Consider the following 21,475-nt stretch of genomic DNA (forward strand, 5'->3'; position numbering starts at 1 on the left):
ATATAGTGCAGGGTAACAACTGAGATACAGGACTATTAAAAAAGTGAATATAGTGCAGAAGAGACTGTTAAAAGTGAGTATAGTGCAGGGTAACAACTGAGATACAGGACTATTAAAAAAGTGAATATAGTGCAGAAGAGACTGTTAAAAATGAATATAGTGCAGAAGAGACAGTTAAAAATGAATATAGTGCAGGGTAATAACTGAGATACGGGACTATTAAAAATGTGAATATAGTGCAAAAAGTGATATAGTGCTGAATAATAAAATATAGGAGATATACAGTAGAGACCAGGGGATTAAGAAATGTCAAATATGGAATATAATGTGGGATGAGAACTGAGGTAGAGAGTTTTTTTTAAAATAGACTAAAGTGCAGAATAAAGCTGTACATTATTGGTATAATACAGTAAAAACCAGTCTATAAATGTGCAGAGTAGAGCTATTGGTGGTGTGCAATAGAGGTAATATCTATAGTATACACAATATAAAGAATATATTAGAATACACTATAAATATACCAGACTACTACAACTGTCTTAGAAAATATAAAATATGAACATAGAATAACAACAACAAACTATATACAATACATAAAGTGTGCAAGTTAAAATCTTCCTTTAAAATAAAATTAATATATTAATTATATTTATTAATATGAATTAATATTTTGATACTATTAGAGAAATTTTACATTCATGAAATTAATTCTGTTGAAAAAAAGAGTATTTATATTTATTATTTTGTCTCACAGATCCCAAAATATTTATATTAACATTTTATTACAGCTGTTTTTTTTGTTGTTGTTGTTTTTTATTGATGGGAAGATAATATATAAAGAATTCAGGTAAAGAGAAGCAGCGCACACAGAACAGATAAGAGTGGTACAATAAAAAATACACAATCTATAAAATAAGATTAAAGGACAATTACATAAAACAACTTACATTGATCAGGTACAAGCTAATGTAATCTATTACACTAGTTTTTCAGTTTTATGTAAAGTCCTCCTTCCTTTCTTTTTTTTTTTTCATTATGTATGTTTATGTTTACAAAAACAATGTTCCCTCTATTCTCTGACAACCTCTCAAACTGCATTTGTTTTTTTATCACCTGAAAATGTCACACCAATTGTACGCACTTTTGCATCACTGTAAGAACAATTTGTTAATTAAGTTTATTGAGGTTTATGTCCCTGAGCAGGTAACAAAATTAGCCAAATAGCATTTGCAAAACTATCTTCTGTAGGTGTAATTGATCTTAAAGGTTTTATTGATATCATTTACATTTATTATTTTTTCGATGAATATTTTAAAAATAATACGTCCACAGAGCCTTTAGAAAGGTGCCGAACAAAAGTATGGATTTTTTTTTGAATAACGCACCAAACTTGGGAGTTGATGTTTTTTAATCAGATGTAAAAGATGGAGACAGTAAAAAAAGTACATCCTTAGCAAACCAATATACATGTTACAACAATATACATATCCATTTTCTATATACAGCATTTCAGTGACTCCCCACCCACTGTTTGAAGTCACGTACCTTTACTTGACCTTTTGCACCCGACTGCATCCCTGCACACAGACAGGACTTTTCACTTCAGCTGAGACCAGCTGTTACTTAATTTGTTCTTTACATGGCACAAGAGAGTCAGTCATCACAAGTTCTTCTTTGTCAGCAAGCCATGATTAATACAGTCAAAGGCAAGAATTCAGGCGTCTCAAAGACGGATAACATCATTATTAATCTATATTTAAAGATGGATGGGTTTTTGTTGGTCTATACATGCAGTCACCTCATTCACACACATTTGAAGTATACAGTATAATTTATTCCTATAGGTTTCTTTCACTCTTCATACTTTTCCATCATTGAATGTTACAAAAAGGGACATAAAATGGCTGAAGGTGGTAGCGGCGACGTCAAGTGGAATGTAAGGGTTTTCAACCTCCCGCCCTAATATTATTACTCATACAGGCCTTCACAAACTAGACAAATAATAAGCATGCACACAAACACAATAACGTCAATATGTACAGTACAAGGGCCCGTTTCTACTCTTATCATTTCTACACGTACCCAAGGAGAATAGTTCGTGCTTGAAATAAGGTCACACAAATACTGATTGTGGAACAGCTCACTCATTTGTAAGTTTAGCAATGTGACAGAAAAAGGGAACTGTCCTTAAGCAGCAGTGATGTAACCCACGTCTGACTGTCATCACAACGGTCACTTTTCTAAAAGGTGCTCCATCTTAGGGTTGATGAATGAAAAGCCAGCGAATGCCGCCTGATCCATGGAGTCTATGAAGTTCTTATCGCTGTAGGAGAGGCGAGGCTTCTCGCTGAGGAACTCCCGATCAAAGTTGCTGCAATCATTTGGAGCTTTCTGTAATCGACAACAAACGTATCTCAGCAAAATGATAAAATAGAGGCAATCATCACAAATTATAGGTATACAGTATGTAAACACAGCACATGATCCATATTTCTTCATAATTTATCCTCAGTGAGCTTTATGCGGGGCTTACCACTTTGGGTTTGAATGGGGGTTCAATCTCTCTCCTCTCCAAGGCCGGCCAACTGAAGGCCTTGAAGAAGGGGTGTAAACGGATATTACCCACGATTCCTAGCCTGCGAGTGGGGTCTCTCTCGAACAACTGCAGGGACACAAAGTCAGTAAGGGTACGTAAGGAATCATCTCAAAAACAGCTCCTTTTCAGCTACATACATTTACATTGTTTAATTAGATTTGAATAAGGGCTGTCAATCAATTAAAATATTGAACCGTGATTAATCACATGATTGACAAATTCGCACATTTTTTATCTGTTCAAATTGTACCTTAAAGGGAGATTTGTCAAGTATTTCATATTTTTATCAACATGGGAGTGGGCAAATGTGCTGCTTTATGCAAATGTATGAATATATTTCTTATTGGAAATCAATTAACAACACACAACAATGACAAATATTGTCCAGAAACCCTCACAGGTACTACATTTACCATAAAAAAAATATGCTCAAATCATAACATGGCAAACTCAAGCCAAACAGGCAACAACAGCTGCATGTGATTATCAAAAAGTGGGCATGTCTGTAAAGGGGAGACTCGTGGACACCCATGAAACCCATTTTCATTCACATATCTGCAGGTCAGAGATTTAGCCTCATTTGCGACATGGTTGGTAACAATGGATTTCTTAGGTTTTTTAGTTTGATATGATACCAGTATCTTCACTCTAGCTTTAAAACTGAGTCCGCTACAACCTATGCGTTATAGAAATTAGTGAAGTTAAAACAAATTTGCATTGACACATTATTATTGCGTTAACTGTGACAGCACTAGTTTGAATAGATTTCATCAACCCAAGAGCTGTAAAATTCCTAGAGATCCTTAAATTTAAAACATAAAATAATCAAACCTTTCAAATACCAGATTTTCCCCCTATGACAGATGTATTTTGTATAAAAGGTGTGGTACAGACCCGCTCAAGCAGGTCCTTGGCCTCCTTGTTAATCCAGCGCGGATAGTGGGGAGTATCCATGCGGATGGACTCAAACAGCTCATCCTCATCATCTCCATGGAAAGGCGACTGACCGACCATCATTTCATACAGCAACACGCCAAATGACCACCAGTCAACGGAGAATGAGTATTTCTGTCCCAGCAGGATCTGAGTAGAAACACAATAAAGATTATTCTAGACAGACACTGACACATGTTTGTATGAAAAAATGATAAAAAAGCAAATCAGTTGCACATTAGAATATTTCAGAACAAGAAAGCATCTCTACGTATGAAACACTATACCTCTGGAGCGATATAGTCAGGAGTACCGCAGAAAGTTGTAGCACGATTCTCTCCAAACACGTTCTCCTTGCACATGCCGAAGTCAGCGATCTTTATGTGTCCCTCCTGATCCAGCATCACATTGTCTAACTTAAGATCTCTGGAAACGGAACAATCATAGCAGGATTGGAAATAAGCACGCGTGATTTCGAAGATGATAATCGATTGTGAGTTTGCAATTATAAGATTTGATCTGACAATTTTGTGTTTATCAGAAATAAGTTAGAATGCCACTTAATGCTTGCATGTTTTGAATGAACCTTTAGAGGATTTAATATGTGATAAAAAAAAAAGTGGCTAAAACGTTTTGCCAGCTGGACTGTGAGATCTTGAACGCTCACTGCCGCACAACACCAAGAACCTTATAACTCACGGCTTACATGTTGTTAAGAACCTAACAAGTGGTTTTACAGGTCTTATGCATTAATTATAAGTTGCATGCAGTCATATTTTTTCAAAGCATACCTTAAAATCTAAGTTTAATTTTTATTTCCAGACAGCCATTAGGTTATTTTAATTTCACTTTGATTTGAAAAATCGAATTCTTGCCTGAGATAGGTGATCCATCGAGGTGAATATTTAGTCACCTGTTCATGTGTTCATTTACTCGAAACTTTGTAGAAGATATTATTATTCTTACATGGTTATGCAATTGCAAACAGTTACACTTTTAGTGTGCTTTTTACTGCAAGAAATTAACAAATTCACAGTTTCCTTAGCAGTCCCGGTTCACAACTGCACAATAATAATGAAACTTTCAGACGTGTCAAAATGTGTGGGATTACCTAACCAAGCAAGTTTCGAGTGTGATCAAGTTCACTTTCACATTGCTCTTGCAATGTGTCTGTGTCTTTATCTTGTGGAAAGTAATGCAATATGGTCAGCAGCTGTGATGCAAAGAATAGAGTGTTACCTGAAAAATTACCAGTGTGGTCATTTAGTGTATGTACTGTACATCCAGATGTAATACATATTTTAATGCTCTGACCTGTAGATGATCCCTTTGGTATGTAAGAACTGAAGACCACATATGATCTCAGCAGAGTAGAACCTGGGAAGACAAACATGGCAAAGACAGACAGATATCAGCGACTCATCTCTGGTGGAAAGCTACAGGTCCGCTCGCTGTCGCTATCTGAATGGTGAGCTGGCAGCTGAACACCGGTGTCACTGTGCAGACTCATTTCAGTGTAGAGCTGAATTATTAAGGAGGACATTTGTATGGAGTAGCAGACAGGTGAATAACGCACTCGTAATGTGAAACCTGAGAGCCGCCGCGAGCCGAAAGATTAGCCTATCTCTGACCTGCTTCTCTTGTCATCTGTGTCAGCTGAAACGATTGAGTCCTGAGAAGAGACAGAGCGGCCTCCGCTCTATCCCAATAACTGGCTGTTCACTGTAAATGACCAACTGACAAGGACTGAATAGGCTGTCAGGTTTTATCTATTGATCATCTATCACTTAAAACCCTTACAAATGCAGCTCTCATTGAGCAAGTTAGAAAATACACACACATATGTACATGCACTTCTAAACCTGCTCTAAAAAAACACACTAAAAATACAAAACAGATTTTAAAATGAAGTCTAGATACAGTATAAGTAATTAAGTTGGGCTCTGCTATATGAAGAACGCTGAGACGTTGGACTAGACGCTCTACAGCACTGGGTCAACAGGTTGGCTGCCATAGACACTGCTGGGAGAACAGGGCCTTTGTGCTGATTAAGAGGTCATCAGAAACTCTACAGTTCAGTGGCTGCCTAGGGAAAAATATTGCATAACCAAATCCAAGAGATACTTGTCATTCTAAACAAACACCACAATACATTTTATTAAAAACGAATATCAGATAATGAGAGATAATGAGAGATAATGAAACAACCCACTATCTTTTTTTTCTCACTCACTGAGGGTAAATTATCCATCCAGGCTGAATACAGTCACTGAGTGAGGAGGGTTTTAATGGATGCCAACACCAGATCAGGTGTCTGTGTTTGCTAAGTAGAGAATTACTCCTGTCATCTCATGGGTCGAGGACACACAGCCACTAGTTTAACTACAGGAAAGGTAATGACAATGGTAATGTCAGTGTTTAACCTGCTTTTTAAACACCAGTATGTTCAAAAAGAATACTGGTGTATAAGAAAGATAAAAGTAAATGCATTGATAGTCTTGACATTCTTCAAGATATAAAACTAGCTTGCACTGAGGTCTACTGTGCATATCTTTGTTGTCCTCTGATACTTAGAATCAAACCAAACTAGCTTTGCTTCACCTTTAAGGTAAATGTCCAAACTGAGTTTGTGTATTTTTCCTTCTCAGTTTGTGAACATACTTAAAATCATAAAATACCTTATTGTTATCCTTATTTGTCTATCGTTGAGGTGCTCAAAATAATGAAAAAAAAATGTCTACAAAAAGAAAATCATAAAAGGTGCTTAGGTCTAACAGCACTTGCAAAGAAATGTTTCACTTCAGTCTCTGTTTATAAATGTGAGACTTTTTAGAACTTTAGTTGGCGGTGGAGCAGGTGCCACCAAGCTTGAGACTTCGCAACACTCTCTTTTACTAGTGTGCCATTGTTTTTTTCTGGAGGGATTCCCACAGCGTGATGAGTAGAGAGGTGGGTGGCAGTAACTGATACCTCCCCATACAAACAGTACACAGGCACTAAGAGCTGCTTAGTCCTTACAAGGCCAGTCTGCTAGTGAGCAGCAGCTAATGGACGCCAGCCCCAGTCCATCAGGGTTCAGTATATCATGTACACGAAAAAAAAAAAAGCCATAATGGGAGCGAGACAAAGAGAGTGACATGGGGAGAGTAAACATGGGCTCTTCTTTACAAGTATCTGCTTTCCATCAGCTCATTGATTCTGCAACTCGAGAGCACTGAGTAACGATGGCAGGTAGTTGTGTGTTTTTTAAAACCAAGTCTGTATGTTGTTCTGTCTGTGTGGCAGGTTGGACTCACGTGGCTCTGTAGAGTTCAAAGCGCCCTTTCTCCTGAATATGAAACATCAGGTCTCCTCCGTTCAGATACTCCATCACAAAGAACAGATGCTCCTGTTGACAAGTTTCACTTTGAGTATTAAGGATACAATTCCAACTAATGATGTAGAGTTAGGAAAAAACACTGAGGGGGCTTTCACAAGCCAACACTTCTGGAACTCTGTTGCGGTTCGTTTGGGCAGTTGTGAACGCAGTTATTGTACTCTGGTGGGGACCAAAACAACCGGACAATTTCCAATCGAACCAAAACACAGGCTGCCTGTGGGAGCATTTACTGAGATGGACGTAGGTAAATGACAAGTTAACACAAGTGAGAGAGGGCTGACCTGGACTTCTGCAGAAGTCAGATGTTTGCTTGACATCTGGGCCGAAGAGAACGTACAGAATATGCTAATTAAAGTCCACAAAAATAGTGATGTTTATAAAGTCATTTGAGATAAACTGGAGGAGAAGGGATTCGTCCGCACAGTAGATCAGTGCCGAATCAAAGTGAAAAAACGTCGACAGCAATACATCAAAGTATGCGATTCGCTGCATAGAAGTGGCAGCTCTTAAAAGATAAATTCACTCCGTATACGCCCCTCAGCAAATAAAATGTTTTATTTGGTCTGCTTTAATCTGTGCACTTAACCAAAAGTATCAATTTCGAGGACCAGCCAAACGGACTATAGCTTGTGAAAATGCCCTAAGACACTAATGAGATGGAAGCAGACTACCTTGGTATGGAAGGTGGAGTAAAGGTGTGTGAGAAAGGGGTTATCCCAGGCTAAAGCCAAGACCCTCTTCTCTATCATAGTGCACTCCACATCGTCATCCATCAGCACTACATCTTTCTTCAGAGCCTTCACTGCAAAGTACTCTCCACGACCCTTCAGCTCTGCCAGGAGAACCTGAGAGGCGACGAGAAGAGAAGCTTTAATTGTTTTCTGTCTTATTAGGAGCATGAAGCTTGACATGTTAAGTTGTTTGCAGTTCACAGTTTGATAAAACACCTTTAATTTATGTCATTATTTCTATATGAGGCCTGTGTACCAGCGAATATGACAGTTAAGTGTTGACTGGAGTGTTGCTGATTCAATCATGGTTATCTTCTCATTCTTGGGCTGTTTTTTTTGTTTAAAACAGCAGTCTGACAGTTAGCTTCACACTGATATGGTTGATTTGTACCTTGCCAAAGCTGCCTTTTCCCAAGACCTTGTGGAAGATGAAGTTGTCCACATTGATGCGGGTCGAATGGGTAATACGAGACTGAGGCTGTGGCTTGGACCCCTCCCACAGTGTGCCATAGGGAGATCCATCTAATGGACAAACAAAATCCAATTACCACACATAAAAACATACTTATTCATACATTTATCTTAAACACTGAACACTTTTGCGTCTATTAGTATTATTATACTAATACTATTATTATAAGTATTATTATTAGTACAGAGCTTATACTGCTCACATGAATACATGTAAGTACATGCACATACAGAAAACCACTCACTGACCGTTGATTTCCAGTCCAGCAAGCTTGCTAACTTCATCGTAGATTCCAATATCAGACAAATCGGGCAGGTCTGGATCTGAGCGGCGGGTGGACGATTTCTGATTGAACAGGAAAAGAAAAAATAAGCATGAAACAGCCAGACAAATAGTTCCCATCAATGGTTATCCATCTAGCTGTGGTATATCCAATGTGAACACATTTTGACTGATTTTTCTCTTAAACAATGATTGCACTGATTGTCCCCCAAACTACCCACGTTCCACAGCGAGTCCTTAAACACACCAGGACAGGAAGCTCAGATTCCCATCAGGGTCAGATGTCACACTCTCAACAATTCGTCAACACACACTGGGGTTTTAGAGTTTCACATTCAAGGGACACTCAGTTTGATGGTTACGCTTTATTTTGATAGTCCACTGGTATTATAATGTGTTATTATATTATTAAGTGTTAGTAAACAATGAACTGAGTGTTGTGTGATACTCACAGATAATATTGTGAAGCACCTGTCTGGGTTACGATTGGCTTTAGTGATGGAATTAATGTTAGAAATAGGCCCAGATAAGACTTGGGACAAAAATGGGGTCAAGGTTACAGCAAGGATTGGCTAAAATCATGCAAAGGATCAACAACGACACTCTCACAGTGGGGCAGGGCATTTAAATGTATTCAGTGCTTGTATACAATTGTGTTCATCATCTCATCATCAAGATCCATGAATATTCTTTAAACCCATCTCAGTATACGAATAGCTAAATAAGAGATAATGTAATCAGATATCCACAATGTGTGAACGAGCCATGGTGTGATTTAATTAGGTGGTATGGTACTTGAGTCAGACTTGTCCTTCAAATTCTTTAGACTTTACTTTGACTTGACACTTTATTGGACCGTGCGTTGAATGACTGTCTGCATGAACTCACCTGGCTGACTTGTGTGAGTGCTTCAGCTAGTAGTTTCTGGTTGATACCACAGAGGTTGGCAACTTTATCCTGACACTTGTGATGGACATTCATGGCACAATCTACAAACAGAACAAAAAAACAGGCTGTTTAAGATAAAAACACACTTACGCTCCGTCAGTTAGTCAATCGTATCTGCACTGTACCTTCACACTTGAGGCCTTGTTTAACAAGACCCCACAGCAGACTTCCACAGTGGTCGCAGAAGGTGGGACTCATGTAGTTGTGGTTCTTGAAACGGTGCGGCATGTCAATTTTGAAGCGCTCCTTCTGGAACTGCGGGAACAAACGGGATTCATCGGCTCCATGAACGACACGTGGCAAAGGAAGTCTAATCCGTGGCCTGTGATACCTCACACACCTGCCCACTTGCATCATTTTCTTCTTTTCCTTTCGCTTTGTCGTCTGTTTCCCTCTCTGAGCTTATACTGTTAGAAGTGACCACGCTGCTGGATAAAAAATTCCTTGTTTGTCCCCAGGTCTACCTCTACACTGATTTAGAGTGGCTCTCTCAGACCACACCCCATGTGTGTGCATGATTATTTCCACGCAACCATTATCTAGGTCAGTTGCTCTTTGATCATCTTTATCCACCAATATTGATGATCACTGGATGTGGACCCTAACTGGTGTCTGCCTTTGTATTAAACTCTGACCTAGCAACACCTATCAGTTCAATGATATTACCATCATTGTTCAAACTGTTAAGGAGGGATACTTTATTATAACAGCGAAAGAGTGAGAGAAAGCCCACACTAAAGTGAAACTGTGAGACATATGGAGAACACTCACAGTACATGGTGTGCTGTGCAAAAAAGTGATACGTACCACAGTATCCCGACTGTTGGCAGCAGTACCGGTACATCTGCCGATGATTTTGTCTATGCATTTCTTGTGGATGGCTGCATTGCATTCTGAAAAAAAACCAAGATAAAAGAGATTTGTACACCTTGATCCAGTATCTGAGCATATCATGTATACGTTATATGTATATATGGCCATGCAAATAAAACAATTGAAGTATGTATTTTTTAATATATACCATCCATGCACTGGGTTGCTATTTCAAGTATTGCACAAACCACATGAGTTTTTAAATATTGTACACTTACGTCTGCATTTGTATCCTTGCTTGTTGAGTCCCCTGGGGGAGGCAAAGTGACACAAATGGGTCAGTCTGTATCATCATATGAGTGTTTGCTGATTAATCATTTAGTTAGTGACAATGAACAGCTGCAGTACGCCCATGCTGATTTGTGTATCAGGGTTTCCTTTTTTTACAAACTTCCTCTCTAGAGACCAAAAGGAGTTTCAAAGCACATCTGTAGCCATCAAAACATGACACACAGTGTCACAGCCACAGACAGGCGTTACAACTTAAAAGGTAAGTTGAACTTATTGGTTTTATCAATAACATCATAAGCAACCAGTTTGTCTAACTCACTTTGAGGGAAATCAGCCAACTATACTACTATACAACTATACTAGAGTAATAAATACTGCTAAATATCAGGAAGTTTGTAAATACTATGTTTTTAATCCCACTATGTCGTTCTCTCTGCTGTTTTTAGTTTATCTTATCTGTGGTTTAGGAGTTCCCCTTTAGCTGTCTTGAAGGTTTGTTTATATGGCTGAAGAGTAGGCCCAACTAACCAGACAAATTCTCTGCACACGGAGCAGAAAGTGGGCTGTCTGAAGAACGTGGCGATGAACTCGTGGTTCTTTATGTTGTGGATCTTGGCCTGCTTGATTGCCCCTCGTCTACGATTCAGGGTAGGAGCCTCCTCCTCCTCCATGGCAGCCTGCTTACTCTCTTCAAGATAGAGAAACACAGATCAGTCATCCCACAACACTGCAAAGGGAAAAACAATGGTCAATTTGTATACGTCACAAATTGATAGCCTTAATGATAATCAATGGGGACACAAAGGAATTGCTCATGTGAATGTCTGTGAATGATAAGATTACATTAGCAAGGCAAAACACTGACATGTGGCTGGCCAGTCTGTGTATATATGTGGGTGCAGGGTTTTAAAATTCAAAGGAACGACAGACTAGAAATCAGACAAGCTGGTTGTAGAGCTTCAGATAAGGTTTTATCAACATGGTGTTTGATGAATGCTAAAGTTAAGAGACAGATGTAGGAAAGATTCTTCCCCATTTTCATACTATTCACCCACTTTCTGACTCTACTCTATTTCTCAAGCAGCTTCTTACTATGAGTGATGGATTGGGTCCTACATGAACACAACATATTCTGCCAAAAAAACAGTAAAGCTTATTTCACATGAGCAATTTCTGCATTTGTTTGTGTTTTATTCTGTGCTCTGATTGGAAGTGGGTGGGTCTAAAAAAAAGGTGATGTCCAATATGTCTGTGCCCCAATCCGAATTTAGCAACCCTTGAATCTGAATCTGATGACAGATTAGGGTCTGAGAGCAGTTTTGGAAGGGATCCAGCCCACAATGGGCCAGCCCTCTCCCTGACTATTATTATTATTATTACATCAACATCACATCAACACAATACCCATCAACTAACACCACCGTGTTCTCTTGTTCCCTGACAAAACTGCCCTGTATTCAATGTTTTATTTTTCTCACGCAATGTTGTTAGTGTTTCTGTCTTTTGTTTTTTAAAAAGAATCTAACGACAGCTACGGGTTGTCTGCTAATGTTGCCAGGCCCCTGTCAATCAAGTTTGATCAAACCACAACCACAAAGTCCTGATGAAGCAGATCAGCTGAGTTTTTGAATGTTAAACTCTTGATAAATAATAATCAAGGAAGTTTTACGATATTCTTGAGAGTTGCTTTTTAGTCAGAAATATTTATTGTTATAGAGCGATTGCATTAAATTAAAATTGAGGTCGAGTTACTAAAATGTCATCCCAGCAAAGGTCCGAGTCTCATAATGTCTAAATTGCGTCCTATAGTCTGCATTTCCATATCATTTCAACAATAGTGATTGTCAGTTTTCAAAGTAGGATACTTCTAACATACAGACACATTTAACTTGTATGGCACTTGAATGGAAAACAAATAGCTATCTTTATCATAAATATAATTAGTCCTAGCACAATGAACTTAAGGCCTACATTTCAAGTATAAAAGAAAACAAGACAGAATCTTCTGAATAAAATAAATAAAAAGTACCTCCTCTAGAAACAAGTGCAAGCAGAGCTTTGAGCAGCCCCTTTTCTCTTTATTTGTACACTTCTATCTACTTCCTTTCCTAGCAAGAGAAATGGGCCTGTGACTGCCCTTCCAGTGGTTTGCATGTACTCTTGAATGGATATAGTGCCATTCTCCTGCACATGTGTAGTTGCACATTGATGAGCCTGGAATGGTACTTAGTTTTAATAATGTTCATACATAGCGGAGAAAGCTGACTCACAGCTGTAAGTCGATCCAAACATGGTCATGGTGTGTAGTGCTACTTTGACCAGGAAAAACAGCAGCCTGAAAGTATCAGGGAGTTGCTCCATGCTGTCATCCCTCTCTCATCTCTCTTACACTGTTGCTCTCTCTAGCAAACTGTCTACGTGCGTTAAACAATCGATTTGATTGGCTGTTGGCTGTTGACGTTTTAACTGGATTACCTGTACCTTCAGTCTATAGCCGGGACCGACAGAAAAAAAACAATGCTCCTTGAAGATAGTAATTTATTCTCGTTCATTTATCAGAAATTAGTAACGGGTCCGGATAGAACCGTCACTCGGTCCGCCATTTGGTGATGCCCGTTATAGAGGAATACTTAAGATCTGAAACCAAGTTTGCAGGGGCTTTGGTGACAACATGGAAGTGTTAAACTAGAGAAAACAAAGACAGAACCAGACAGCTACAGAAAATGAGTCCACAAGCTGAGAACAGAGGAAAGGAGAGAATGTTTCCATTTTATTTCATTTACCTGTGTCCACTCCCTCCAGAAAATACTGCACTGCCATCATCACTTTCCCAGAAGGATGGAGATCCACCTGAACACAGTTAGACACACAGACAGTTACACTTAGCCAGCCTAAAAGAGATTGCTCTACAGGGACAGAGGACAATCTGCAATGTCCTACCCAGAACTCTGCGCGCCCGTTGGCTTTCTTGCAACGCTCAGCAAGGACAGACACTCCAACAGTGACCTCAGCCAGCGGCTCCTCTGCTGTCTTCATCAGCAGTATCTCCAGCACACGACCCTCATAGATGTGCGCATCGAAACTGGCCTTCCAAGCCGGGTACATGGTGGGTTTCCGCTGAACCAGCGTCTTACCTCGTTCTAGGAAAAAGAACAGAGAGAGAAAAGTAAGAACTGTCTTTTGATGGTTTCAAGCGCAGGAAATGAAAAGGAAGTAACACACTTTCAACAGAAATAACAACTTCTGTAAAAGACAGGATGGTGTAGTTTAGTGTGGTGTGGTGGAGTTTCTCACCAGTCGTCAAGGCCTCCTTCATCTTGATTGCACAGAAAGGCGGGTCGACCAGAGGAGGCAGGACGCCCAAGTCGTACGAGTTAAAGGCGATCCTCAAGAAAGGAGCCATGGTGACGAGTACCAAGGTCACCTGCTTTCAGAGAAGGTCAAACACAGTGTTACCCTGGTGAGATTTATCTATAATGACATGTTAGTTACACACACAGCTAGTTCGTCATCATATCCACTTATTATATTGCATACACACACACACTGTTGCATATTCTGCAGCAATACTGCTGGTTCACAGTTAAGCATTAAGATAAGTGTTAAAGGTATCTCTATTTACATTGTGAGACACAAACAATATCAGAGAAAGAAGATAAGATAGTGCTACTTTAATTGATGTAGGAAAGGTAGATTTAAAACATATTCTGACATCCTGTCAGACACCTGCACACAAAACAGTAGATGGCTGTGTCAGCAAGGACAGAGCGACTTCTGTTGAAGTCAAGTCAATTTTATTTATGGCTCAATATCACACATCCCAAATTTGTCTATAGAGGCTTTACTATCTGTACAGCATACGGCACCCTCTATCCTTAGACCCTCGATTCAGATAAGGAAAAACTCTGCAAAAAGAACTTGTAACAGGGAAAAAAATGGAAGAAACCTCAGGAAAAGCAACAGAGAAGGAATCCCTCTTCCAGGACAGACAGACATAATATATATAAAAAAAAAAATTGTACTCAGTCACACCCACACGGAGGAGGGACACAAAACATGTTTACACCTCCATCAACAACACCTGTTTTTGTGTGGAGGGCAGACTATTGAAGGTGTTTTGTATCTGATTACAAAGCTGGTAGTTGGAGGTAAAAACACACACACAAGGATCATATGACACGTATTTCGTATTTCATATTTTTTCATTATGACAATTTTTGTGTCTTACATTTTTGTGGCTTGTGCTAACAAGTTGAATACTTTAAGATGTTCCCACTGATAGTGAAACAAATTAACAGTTTGAAAACATCATTTTGGGTTCTTGTTAGGGATGCACCGATACTGGATCGGATATCTGGCCGATACTGACTCAAATAGCTGGATCAGATATCGCTGACAATGGGGCCAAACTATTCAATTCAATATGTTTATATACTATATACATTATATATTGAAATTCTTTGACCAAGTTGTTGCTGCATTACAGGTTTACACTTGAATTGTAATTCTGGTTAATTTTGAAGATTTTTTACCAAGTTGCTGGTGTATGATTTATTATTTTAATAATAAATAATAATAATAACAATTCAGTAAATTTATATCTATATATTTATTTGTTACATTTAGTTTTACAAAGTTAAGAGAGCAATGTTTAAGTCAAGCCTGATGTTGCCTTACACATAAAAGAATGATCCCAGTCACTTCCACACAGTGAGCTTTACAGTTTTTAATTAAACACTGGTATCGGATCGGTACTCGATATCAGCCGATACGCACAACCCAGGTATTGCCATCGGTATCGGGACTGAAAAGTTGGATCGGGGCATCCCTACCTCTTGTGATGGGCATTTGTCATTTTTATAGATATCTGAGATAGAGAGACCAAAGTTATTGGCAAAAATACATTAAAGATGATGAACACTAGTTGCATCCTTGTGCATTAGAGGTGAAATATATGACATATTAATGAGAGATCAATATCATCCAACATGCTGTGCACTAGCTGTTGCATGCATGGTTTACCAGTTGCATAAGCTTATAGATGGAACCGCAACTTTCACCATAACAGCCTGTGCACCACCAGTTTCTGTATGTGCAATGCAAAAGGTGACACCCATCAATCACATTTGTTGGCCAGACACTCCAGTCACACCCATGCTGTCTTGCATGTTCTGTCCACACCTCGACAACAATGTCAAATGTTCCAGCATCATTTGAGCCTCTGCTACTTTACTACTTGTTTGGTTCCCTGTCACTGTGTTTTCTTGACTGTGTATTTTCTGAAAGGCTGCAGCTGCAACAGTGGAGGTGTTTTCCTGTACTACGACGGCAGAGCGAGCCTCAACATGTCGCTAATCCAAATACAAGCATGCAGCGCACCACAGTAGGCCTAGCTGGTATTCACAATCCTGAACCCATAACCGCCCACACTGAGACCAGAAAAGTAAAACACAGAAAAAAAAACACAGGGAAAGAAAAAGTAAGAGGGAAGGGTGATGAACGACCATATTCACTCACTCACCCACTGCTGCTGTTAGCTGTGATGTCAGGGTTTTTGGAGTTAATCAATAGCAAGCACACTGTGTTATTGAGGGCGGTAGTGATTGATTACCTAGCAAACTGTTCATGTGCAGTTTCGATTTGTTCCATCTGGTAAATTCAGTAGTTATTATGTTCCATGCACCAGTATACTGTAACTTGCACACTTCCACCTAACTTCCTAATACTCATTTTAGACCATCTACTTCCTGGTACCTGCATTTATGAACTACACAAAAGTGTGTTTGTTTGCAGGGGTAACAAATACTGCTACAAATGTTAAATTATGTTATTACACCTAGAATTTGGACTTAGGGGCAATGTAAACACACTAAAGAAAAGTCTGTATTTGTGCATGTTTCCTTGTATTTGAACATCATATGTTAAAAATAAGATAAGCAGCTATAATACAGACATTGGATGCGTGATGTATAATACAGTTGTAGTAGTGACATTAGTAGCTCGTCTACAGGTATGTCAAGTGAGTGAATTGTATATGAACTACAATCCAGTTATATGATTTAATACGTGACTAAAGATAGGGAGGAGGTTTAGCACCCTCCCTCCACTGTGACAGGAAATAAGAGAGAAGTAAAACACAGAAAAAGAGAGGGAGCCTGTAAAGTGATCTGCTATAGGGATGCACCTCACAATGTAAGCATCAAATTTGCAGCATATCTGAATTAAATTACAACTGCTGGTGATGGAAACATGCCCTCACTTGCACTTCTCTGAGTCACACACAAACACATAGGTGGTGTAAAAGTGTACTATGAACATATTGCAGCCAGTTTGGAATCAAATGCATGATGTTCAAATACTAAAAACACCGTAAAAAGCACTAGTCACAAAGTACAGTGAAGCTGTTATATTGATTTACATCACTACTGTGACCATGCAGCCATTTGAAGAGACTCAGCATCAACCGAGAATCAGCTTGTCTACAGGTATGTCAAGTGAGTGCTGGAGACTGAATTGTATATGAACTACAATCCAGTTATTTGATTTAATACGTGACTAAAGATAGGGAAGAGGTTTAGCACCCTCCCTCCACTGTGACAGGAAATAAGAGATAAGTAAAATACAGAAAAAGAGAGGGAGCTTGTAAAGAGATCTGCTATAGGGATGCACCTCACAATGTAAGCATCAAATTTGCAGCAAAACTGCATTAAATTACACTCTTACTGCTTGGTGATGGAAACATGCCCTCACTTGCACTTCTCTGAGTCACACAAAAACACATAGGTGGTGTAAAAGTGTACTATGAACATTTTGCAGCCAGTTTTGAATCATATGCTCAATCATATGTTCAAATTCTAAAACACCGTACAAAAAACTAGTCACAAAGAACAATGAAGCTGTTGTATTGATTTACACCACTACTGTGACCATGCAGCCATTTGAAGAGACTCAACCGAGAATCAGTCTTTGCATTTGATTTTCCGTCTCTAAAGGATGTGGTCGATCTGTCAGTTGGCTAAAACGCAGGTGTCACCTCACGTCTGTCTTTCAAACAACAGCCTCTTCATTTATTTATTTATTGTCCTTTATTTAAACAGGTTAGTCCCATTGAGATCAAAGATATCTTTTACGAGGGAGACCTGGCCAAGAATAGCAGTAAGACAGTTATAGTGAAAGTAACAGACAACACATAAATTAACAACATTAAAACGTGCTCATACAAAACACTTGCACACAGACAACCAGGACAGCAGGGATTCAAACAGAGCCTTAAACTCATTCAAGTTAACTAAGTTTTGAAGTTGAAGATCAGATTGTAAATTATTCCAAGCAGTAGGTGCCGAAAACCTAAAAGCTTTCTTTCCCAATTCAGTCCGTACTTTGGGAACAACAAAACATTTATGACACATGAATGTTAAAAAAAAGTTCATTTAAAAATAGACTCCCCCTTTAACTTGCTGCCCAGACCTGCCTGCCCCGCATTCCTCCTTCACGCCCGGTGTTACAACATATTCTGTGACCCGTGAGATTCTGTGACCCTGAACTGGAATTCCATATCGCCGCCACGGCAACTGTTTACTGTAGTTACAGCTTCTAAAAGTGACCCTGTTGTATTAAGAGAGGGTCACACATTTTGAGAGCTGTCATATAGATAAAGTGGTGGACCAGTATCGACCATGTTTGCAGAGTCCTACCACTTAAACCTGTTGATGTTTATTCAACCAATATTTTTCCATAGCGGACCCAGTGGTTGGCAGACAGTTGGCTAAAAACGCAGGTGACACCTCACGTCTGGCTCAAACAACAGTCTCTTAATGACACATGAATGTAAAAAAAGTTAATATAAAAATAGACTCCCCCTTTAACTTGCTGTCCAGACCTGCCCGCCCTGCATTCCTCCTTCACGCCCGGTGTTACACTGTATTCTGTGACCCTGAACTGGAATTCCATATCACCACTATGGCAACACAACTGTTTACTTTAATAGTTTGCTTTTATAACTTCTAAAAGCGACCCCATTGTATTAAGAGAGGGTCACACATTTTGAGAGCTGTCATATAGATAAAGTGGTGGACCAGTATCGACCATGTTTGCAGAGTCCTACCACTTAAACCTGTTGATGTTTATTCAACCAATTTTTCCTACTTCACGCCCGGTGTTACAATGTATTCTGTGACCCGTGAGATTCTGTGACCCTGAACTGGAATTCCATATTGTCACCATGGCAACTGTTTACTGTAGTTATAGCTTCTAAAATCGACCCCATTGTATTAAGAGAGGGTCACACATTTTGAGAGCTGTCATATAGATAAAGTGGTGGACCAGTATCTACCAGTTTGCGAGAGTCCTACCATTTAAACCTGTTTTTTTTTTATTGAAGAAAATTAATTTACAAACATTAAAGGGACTGTTTGTAACTTTTTAAGTGTATAAATCTACCGGGTCGCGCTCGCATATGCGCGCTCGCGTGAGGCTGGAGTCCCTGCTCCTCTGCCTGCTTGCCTTTACTCACACACCGCGCGCGTTCTCGCTCCACCTCTAGACGTGCATGCGCGCTCACTACACACTGCAGAAGAGTTAGTTTAGCTCTGAGAATATCTAGTGAATGTACAGTGGACGTTTGTGCATAAATAAATGCTGCAACTCCTCCAGACCAACAGAGGTTTCCCGTGTCCTGTGAAGTGACGAGGCTCCGCAGCAAGTAACGTTATCGTCTCCAACCGGGTGCCGGTGTCTCCCTGCGGGCGCGGTCGGGAGGCGATAATGTTTCTCTTCCTGCTTCAGCCCCGGAGGCTGAAGCAGGAAAAGCCAACACTAAGATCAGCAGTGATTCATGGAGAGACCTTCGTCTGGTCAGCTAACATTACTGCCAAGCAGGTGAAATATAAAGTGATATTGTGGTTTTAGCTGACGTTTGTCGCCTCACTGTTTTGAGCGATGCTCGTTCATGTCTATTTAGAGCGAGCAAGCGCGACCCCGACGCTGACTTTCGTTGATTTAACGGCCACAGGTGTCGCTGTTAACAAGCATTTCTGATTCTTACAAATAGTCCCTTTAAGGCATTTTAATCTAAACTCAATACTTCTAACATACAAGGCACAATTGGATAGGAAAGATAACTTAAATTATAAAAAATATATATATAATAACAAAAATAAAAGAGGGGGTAGAAAATAATTAAAGGAACAAAAAAATAAATGCATAAATAAATAAATAATAATAAGACTGCACTCTTCCATAACAGCTCTAGGGGTCATCATCATATATGTTCAGTTCTTCATCAGCTCTGAGGAGAGACTTTGCATGTTGTCCTTTCATTAGTCTTAAAAACCTGTTGATGTTTATTCAACCTGTTGTTTCCAGAGAGGACCCCGTCATCAAATATGACAGGTTACAGATTCCGTCGCAACACCTCAGTTTAATTAAACGAGGCGACGCTATCCGACTAAAAGTTAATGGTCTGGGCTTATTATCTCAATCAGAACAGCTAGTTGGCTGGTGACAATGTTTTAGATAGCTTATAGATAATATGTTAACGTTACTACTGTAAGTTAATGTACGTCTTTTAGTCAGGCAGACTGTAAAGATCTAAACTAACGTCTAGCGCCAACGGTCAACGGCGGAACGTTACACTCCGTTTCCCCGTTGATGACAGAAGCAGAGGAGGTAGAGGAGAGACGTTATAACGTTGTTTCTAGGTTGTTAAAACAACTTTTTGCAAAAGTAAAAGACCCTAACTCTTGTAAAAAGACTAAAGATGATAATAAAAGCAGTCTCACCTCGTCCTGCAAATTCGGTGTTGTGTCTTTTATTACCGCAGCAGCACGATGTAAAGTTGCTCTCTCTCTGTTTCTCTGTCTCTCTCTGTGATTCCGTCGATTGAGGAAGTGTGGCGCGCGCGAGCAGTTGGCTTTCTCGGCAAGCTGTGACGTTTACCTGCTATACACACACATACACACACACACACACAAACGCACACATACACGCACACACACACAGTAGTTTCAATGCACTCAGCTTCCCTATTTTGAATAAAGGTCCCATATAAGTTATTTTATATATATATATATATATACATATATATATATGTATATATATATATATATATACATATATACTCATGTGGAAAAATGAATTATAATAATATATATATATATATATATTATTATTATTATAATGCATTTTTTCCACATGAGTTGGACCGTTCACTTGTCCTTCTCACCCAAATATATGTTTCAGCCACACACATATATAATTTTCCATTTAAAGCTGCAGTGGGTAGAATTGGAGCAAATATGATTAAAAAACTTTTTTTTTGTCACGTGACAGCAAGGACAAACACGAGCAGGTCGCAGACCCCAAGGGTTGGAAAAACAGAAAAAAAACAGCATGGTATGTAGGTCTATACATTACATGAAAAGACATTATGCAGAATTCTCAGGGCTTAGATATATTATACAAATCAGGGAAAACACAGCCAAGGCAAGGCAGTAAAATGCCCAGAGAATAACGTTAGACACTCAGGGATCACTGGGAGGGCGCCAGTCCACAGTGCAGTGCCCCCTACGTATTAAATTTGCTGTACAGTTTGGGAGGTGGTTTAGAAAAGGTGCCCACAACTCATCGAAAACCCTCTCATTCCCCTTCAAGATTGAGCTCAAGCACTCCATTGGCAAAACTTTAAAGATTTCACCATACCACTGGTTAACAGTAGGAAGTCTGGGCTTAATCCACTGGAATAGAATGCATCTTTTTGCTAGTAGGAGAAGCTTGTTCAGAACTTTTTGTTGGATACTTGTCATAGAGAGCCCTTCCCCTGAAAGATTCAGCAAAAAAAGTCATTTTATAAAACGGTCACTACAGTCACTGACAGTAGTGCATGAGACAGGTAACCTGAAAGAAATCAGGTGCATCTGTGTCCATGTTATTACACCTAGAATCTGGGTTTAGAGGCGATGTAAACACACTTAAGACTTCAAAATTCAAGGTGGAGCAAAAATATTTGCTGATGTATTTTATGTTGTAGAACA

General features: G+C 39.3%; 1 protein-coding gene across 2 annotated transcripts; it reads right to left on the reverse strand.

Moving 5' to 3' along the window:
- Window positions 1–1,390: 1,390 nt before the first annotated feature.
- Window positions 1,391–20,373, reverse strand: prkcda (protein kinase C, delta a). 2 transcript variants are annotated; one of them, XM_037779077.1, is made up of 18 exons: window positions 20,225–20,361; window positions 13,740–13,869; window positions 13,386–13,585; window positions 13,229–13,295; window positions 10,974–11,133; window positions 10,433–10,464; window positions 10,149–10,234; window positions 9,467–9,596; window positions 9,282–9,382; window positions 8,360–8,456; window positions 8,031–8,161; window positions 7,580–7,753; window positions 6,826–6,917; window positions 4,844–4,906; window positions 3,817–3,955; window positions 3,491–3,679; window positions 2,534–2,662; window positions 1,391–2,391 (listed from the first exon to the last, which is right to left on the reverse strand). In XM_037779077.1, exons 2-18 carry the CDS (start codon window positions 13,846–13,848, stop codon window positions 2,233–2,235), a joined length of 2,058 nt encoding a protein of 685 aa, XP_037635005.1. In that variant the 5' UTR covers window positions 13,849–13,869; window positions 20,225–20,361; the 3' UTR covers window positions 1,391–2,232. The 2 variants fall into 2 exon arrangements, with proteins under 2 accessions (XP_037635005.1, XP_037634997.1); XM_037779069.1 differs by having other exon boundaries at window positions 2,233–2,391; window positions 13,740–13,872; window positions 20,225–20,373.
- Window positions 20,374–21,475: the final 1,102 nt, after the last annotated feature.

Source organism: Sebastes umbrosus, chromosome 1 (assembly GCF_015220745.1).
Source record: "Sebastes umbrosus isolate fSebUmb1 chromosome 1, fSebUmb1.pri, whole genome shotgun sequence".
NCBI classification, from domain to species: Eukaryota; Metazoa; Chordata; class Actinopteri; order Perciformes; family Sebastidae; genus Sebastes; species Sebastes umbrosus.

Coding starts and splice junctions, on each gene's coding strand:
- prkcda (XM_037779077.1), bottom strand. CDS start 13,848: ATGGCTCCTTTCTTGAGGATCGCCTTTAACTCGTACGACTTGGGCGTC. Junction 3,956..4,843: donor ACCAAAGGGATCATCTACAG/GTCAGAGCATTA, acceptor TTCCGTTTCCAG/AGATCTTAAGTTAGACAATG. Junction 2,663..3,490: donor CCAAGGACCTGCTTGAGCGG/GTCTGTACCACA, acceptor GTGTCCCTGCAG/TTGTTCGAGAGAGACCCCAC.